The 6,000-nt window shown below is 67.0% G+C and overlaps 1 protein-coding gene across 1 annotated transcript in view; it reads left to right on the top strand.

Annotated features, from left to right (window-relative positions):
• Window positions 1-4,585: 4,585 nt before the first annotated feature.
• The window catches only part of SKI (SKI proto-oncogene), a 56,896-nt gene continuing 55,481 nt past the window's right edge, over window positions 4,586-6,000 (top strand). Inside the window, exon 1 of the mRNA XM_060141677.1 lies at window positions 4,586-5,603. Coding sequence (XP_059997660.1) covers window positions 4,635-5,603 — 969 coding nt within the window. The 5' untranslated portion in view covers window positions 4,586-4,634. The remainder of the gene's footprint in view (window positions 5,604-6,000) is intronic.

Here is a 6,000-nt window from a genome sequence, read left to right as displayed (position 1 = left end):
TGGGCTCTCCTACTTCCCCACACAGTAAGATGTTCCGGCCTCGTCCTGTACTCTCTCTGCCCAAGCCCTACGACTAGCCATTTCTCCAAAGGCCCCTGCTTCCTTTGAGTGGAAGATGGCACTTAGAAGCCAAGACACAGGTTCTCGGGGTGCCTGCCGCTGTTGGGGTGTCATTCCTCTAAGGGCCTCTCACTGCATTTATTTATCTCTTTCCATTTTTTGTTTCTTTTTTTTTTTAAACATCTTTATTGGAGTATAATTGCTTCACAATGGTGTGTTAGTTTCTGCATTACAACAGAGTGAATCAGCTATACATATACAGATATCCTCATACCTTTCCGTTTTTTAATTCCCATCTCTAACAGCGAGAGACCTGAAGTGTCACCAGTAATTTGTTTCCTTATTTGCTCAATCCCATGTGTAATCAATTTCCCTGCTCCAGTGGATGTCCCCTCCCCTCCTTGGGCTCTGACCTCAATCAGGACGGCCCCCGGGGATGGCTCTGCACCCCAGGATCCAGTTCCAGGAGCCTGGGGTGACAGGCTGGTAACACACTCAGGTGTCCTGCCTTCCTTCCCTCCCTCCCTTCCTCTCACCCTGATTTGTGTGTCCTGGAAACACCTCCCAAACACATATTTTCACTCAAATCTTTGTCTCAGGGTCTGCTTTTGGTGGAACTCAAAATAACATAAAAGTCTTTTCTAAATTTTTATCAAGCTCATGTTACTTGAGTAATTTTGTTTTTCAAACTTCAAGTTTTAAAACAGTATCTCAGCACTTTCCTGACGATGGTAGTTTGTGCTTGTCTGAGACCAGGTGTTTTCTTCCCATGGAGCAGGGAGGAGGGAACAGGTGGGACCAAGGAGGGCAGAGCTGTCTGTGGGGGTCGCCGTCAGGACCTGCTGATCTGAGCCTCCCAGTCCGCTTCCCTAGCTGGGCCTCTGACCTGCCCCTGAGGCCAGGGGCAGCTCGTCACTGCCAGCACCCTCTTCTCTCAGGTCTCGGGGTGCTGCTGGCTGCAAAGCCCGCCCCCAGCTCCTCAATAATCTTGATCCTTTACGAGCAGTTTGCCGATCCTTGGCCTCCTTGGCCCCAGGACACGGAAGCACACGGGGCAGAACTTGGTCTCCTTCGCCACTGGTCCCAGAGCCTGGCTTGTGCCCATGGGGGTACGAGCTCCACAAATGTGTATTTATCTCGCAAGTGAACACGCAGACGACCAGCTGCCCATACCCGTCAGTGCAGCAAGGGCTGGAGAGTGAGCTGGGCGGGCCTGGTGCAGCAGGTTCCTGCCCCTGTCCCCCAACGTGGCTGTGCCCGTGGCCTGGGCCCTCCACCTCACAGTGTGGTGCGTGGCCTGTGGCAGGGGTCAGTGGGGGGAGCAGGCCACTGGCCAGGGCAGCTGCTGCAATGAGTTGAAAGGAGGAAGGCCAGACACTGGGGGCCCCCAACTGGGCTCATGGAGAAGACAGGGCCTGGCTGACTCTCTCTAGGTACAGCCATCCTGGCCCTCGGTGGGTAGGACGGCCTCAGCTGCTCCAGAAACTCCAACATCTTTCGGGGAAGGAGACCTCAAGGTCCACCGAGGCAGAGAAGTTTTAGTGACCAGTCCAGGCCCTCCCTGAATCTCAGGGCCCTTCACCCCTCACCTGTCCCCCACCCTACACCCACCCACTTTGGCTTCAATCTGGGTTCTGAATCTCTGGGAGTGTTGGTCCTTCCACCTGGCCCCTTCCCAAGACCCCTTCCGGGAGCCCTGCAAAGCCAGAGGACAGGGGGTGGGTGGGGTAGGGGGACACTGGGAGGCAGGCACTACCTGTCCAGGGGGCCTCAGGCTCGGGGCTCTCCCGGGAGTGCCCACTTCGCCGAACGAGGAGGAATTGTGCGTTTGGCTGGAAACCCTCCCTGGCCAGCCCTCTGGTGCTCCAACATCTCCTGTCAACTACAGGTTGCCTGACTGTATGGGAGTCAAAGCCACGTGGAAGGAACGGACTCAGGTACAACGGAAATTTTTTTGGTCCAAATGGGACCAAGAAAACAGCCTCCGAAAGCAAAGAAGCCCCTTTTTTGGTTTTGTAAGGGCCCCTTTCCTAGTTTTCCTGTGGCAGCGTTCGGGGCACTGGAGTGAAGAGTGGAAGACACAGCGCCCAGGGCGCAGGCGAGGGTGGGAGAGGGTTCACGTCCCTGGTGGGGCGTGGTCAGGCCTTCAGACGTGCAGCACTGCACCCTGAATCTCAGGCCTCCCTTGAGACTCTGCAGCCATGCATGTGTGGGGTCACTGCGCATCCTAGCTGCATCTCCAGACACCTGCCCGTGCCTGAGGGGCGACAGAGGCCGGCAGAGACACCGGGTCGGCCCCCCCGGGGGCAGACACAACCCTGGGGAGTGCTGGTTTGGGGCCAGTTCCAGCTTCCACTGGGGAGGCAGGAGCAATAGGTAACAAGCTGAAGGTCACACAGGCTGAAGTGGGCATGGCCCTCTCGCCTCTGCCTAGCACTGTGCCCCCCCCAACGTGTCCCCCAGTGCCCAGAACAGCTTGGGTGCCCTTGTCCTGTGGAGGAAGAGATGCCACTGCCCAGCTTGGCTGGACTGTCCTTCTGCCCCTGGCTTGAGCACCACCAGAATCGTCCCCCTGATCTCAAGTCCCCACCCCCCAGGCCTCTGCCGGATGCTGATTCCTCTGGGGGCTGCCCGGCCAGCCTGTCCAACTTCAGGCCCCGTTCTTGTCCCACCCCGCACTTTCTGGTTTGTCTGGTTTGTCTCTCCCTCGTGATAGAGCCACGACAGACAGTGGGGTCTCCCACTGGCCATGCCCTGGGCGCCCTGCAGATGTATAAATGGCTCTCTGGGCCCGGGGGCTATAGGGTAAGGGTCGTGCCAGCTTGCCGGGGGCAGGAAGGAGCCAGGTTCCTGCAGACCCACCCTGGGCCTGGGCCTGGGCCTGGCCGCGACCTGGATGCAAGCCCTGCCCTGGAACTGGTGGGAGGCCCAGCCGCTGGCTGTGTGGGGGGACCACCTTGCAGGGTCATGGGGTGGCCGGCCCTGCGGCCAGTCATCCCTTGGGGGTGTTGTGTCGCGCCTGCATCGCTTGGGGGTCCCCAGAACAGGCTGCATGATGTCTGTGTCCCGTGTGGGGTCTCCAGGGTGCTGTAATCCCAACGTGTGTAGTAACCCACATCGTGCTGCTCGGTGTCCCTGTCCTATGTGGGACGTGGATCGTCTGGCCTGGCGTCCCCGTCGCCTATGTGGGGACCCCGGGGGCTGGGAGGTGGGCGGTGGAGGGTGTGCCGCCCCGTCCCGTCTGCCACTCAGCTGGTTTGCGGTTGTAGTGGGGACCTTGTGTGGGTTTCTGACGGCGATGCGGGGAGTGGTCATCGCTCTGGCGGCGATGCGGCGGCGGGCCGGGCGCCTTCGCAGCCTCGCAGGAAGCTGCCGCCACCGGATGGGGGACCCGGGGCGCAGCCGCCGCCCCGCCCCCGCCCCCGCCGAGTGGCCTTCCGGCGGGCGGGCCCGAACGGAGCCGAACGGGGCTGAGTCCCGGACGGGCGGGGCCGAGCGGAGCCGAGCGGAGCCGAGTAGCGGCCGGGCGTGCCCGAGCACAGCCGAGCGGGCCCGAGTCCCGGGCCGGCGGGCGGGCCCAAGCACGGCCGAGTGCGGCGGAGCGCCGAGCGCGGGCGGGGGGAGCGCGCGTTCCTGGAAGAGCCGGACCGGGGGGCGGGCGCATTCCTGGCCGGCGCTCGGCTGAGGCGGGCGCGCGGCCCCAGACGACGCGCGGGGCGGGGCGGCGGCGCGGGGCGGGGCGGGGCGCGGGGCGGGGCGGCGGCGTGAGCTCAGCGCCCGGCGCTCAGTCCGAGCTGGAGCGAGCCGCCGGGAGGATGTACGCCGAGCCCCGCGCCGCCGCCGCCGCCGCGGTCTGAGGCCGCCCCACAGGCGCTCCGCCGTCCCGGAAGCCGCGCGCGCGCGCGCGGGCGGGCGGGCAGGCCGCGGAGCCGGGCGCGGGCGGCGGGGTGGGCGCGGGCCGGGCCGGGAGGCCGGCGGCGGGCGCGACGCGGCCGGCCAGCGCCGCCGGGACGAGCCGGGCGGGCGCCGCGCGGTGGGAGGAGCGGGGCGGCGGCGGCGGCGGCGGCGCGCCGCGCGAGGACGGCCCGGCGGGCCCCGCGCCCGCGCCCCCGCTCCTCCCGGGCCCCTCGGCCTCGGTCGCCGCGGCGATTCGCGCCTCGCGGCGCCGGCACCTGCCTGCGCGCCCCCCGCGAGCCCCGGGCCCGCGAGCGTTGGCGTTGGCGTTGGCGGCGCGCGCTGGGGCATGCCCCGCGCCTAGGGCCCGGGGGGCGCGCGGGGGGCGCGCGGGGGGCCCGGGCGGCGGCGGCGGCGGCGGGCGCGGCGCGGGGCGCGTGGATGTGGCGCCGGGCCCGGGCGGCGGCGGGCTCCAGCGGCGGGACCCCTTCGCCCCGCCCGCCTTCCCCTTCGCTCCGCCGGGCGAGGCCGAGGCCGCGGCCGTGATCGGCCGGGAGCCGGCGGCGGGGGGAGGCCGGGGCCGGGGCCGGGGGCGCCGCCGGGGCGCGCGGGGCAGCGGCGGGGGCCGCGGGGGCCCGGGCGCGCGGGAGCGGGAGCGGCCTGGGGAGCCGGAGCGCACCATGGAGGCGGCGGCGGGCGGCCGCGGCGGCTTCCAGCCGCACCCGGGGCTGCAGAAGACGCTGGAGCAGTTCCACCTGAGCTCCATGAGCTCGCTGGGCGGCCCGGCCGCCTTCTCGGCGCGCTGGGCGCAGGAGGCCTACAAGAAGGAGAGCTCCAAGGAGGCGGGCGCGGCTGCGGTGCCGGCGCCGGTGCCCGCGGCTGCCGAGCCGCCGCCGGTGCTGCACCTGCCCGCCATCCAGCCGCCGCCGCCCGTCCTGCCCGGGCCCTTCTTCATGCCGTCCGACCGCTCCACAGAGCGCTGCGAGACCGTGCTGGAGGGCGAGACCATCTCGTGCTTCGTGGTGGGCGGCGAGAAGCGCCTCTGTCTGCCGCAGATCCTCAACTCGGTGCTGCGCGACTTCTCGCTGCAGCAGATCAACTCGGTGTGCGACGAGCTGCACATCTACTGCTCGCGCTGCACGGCCGACCAGCTGGAGATCCTCAAAGTCATGGGCATCCTGCCCTTCTCGGCGCCCTCGTGCGGGCTCATCACCAAGACGGACGCTGAGCGCCTGTGCAACGCGCTGCTGTACGGCGGCGCCTACCCGCCGCCCTGCAAGAAGGAGCTGGCGGCCAGCCTGGCGCTGGGCCTGGAGCTCAGCGAGCGCAGCGTGCGCGTGTACCACGAGTGCTTCGGCAAGTGCAAGGGGCTGCTGGTGCCCGAGCTCTACAACAGCCCGAGCGCCGCCTGCATCCAGTGCCTCGACTGCCGCCTCATGTACCCACCGCACAAGTTCGTGGTGCACTCGCACAAGGCCCTGGAGAACCGGACCTGCCACTGGGGCTTCGACTCGGCTAACTGGCGGGCCTACATCCTGCTCAGCCAGGACTACACGGGCAAGGAGGAGCAGGCGCGCCTCGGCCGCTGTCTGGACGACGTCAAGGAGAAGTTCGACTACGGCAACAAGTACAAGCGGCGGGTGCCCCGGGTGAGTGTCCCGCGCCACGGCCGGGCCCGGGGAGTGAGTAGGAGGGCGGGCTGCGGAGAGTGTGGGGGTTCCTCCTGGGTCAGGGGCTCTGCCTCCCCTACACGTCTCAGGGTTTGGTTTGGTTTTAAGGAAATTTGGGGTGGCGCTGGCGTCCCCGTAGATGGCCATGTATCTGGGAGGAAGGTCCTCCCGTCCGACTCCTAGGACAAGCAGCTTGCCTGGTTGGGGGCCTCGAGGGCTGGCCAGGGTGGGTGAAGCCTTCCTGAGGCCCATAGCCGGTGCCCAGCTGGGCCGGCAGGGGCAGGCTTCAGACCTCGGACTCTTCTGCCCTGAGTCCCGGGAAGTTTGATACCGGCCGCGTCCAGGCTGAGCCGGGAGCCCAGGCCTTCCTGGGGCC

The sequence above is a fragment of the Lagenorhynchus albirostris genome, chromosome 2 (genome assembly GCF_949774975.1).
Source record: "Lagenorhynchus albirostris chromosome 2, mLagAlb1.1, whole genome shotgun sequence".
In the NCBI taxonomy this organism is placed as follows: domain Eukaryota; kingdom Metazoa; phylum Chordata; class Mammalia; order Artiodactyla; family Delphinidae; genus Lagenorhynchus; species Lagenorhynchus albirostris.
This window is presented reverse-complemented; position numbering and strand designations above follow the sequence as displayed.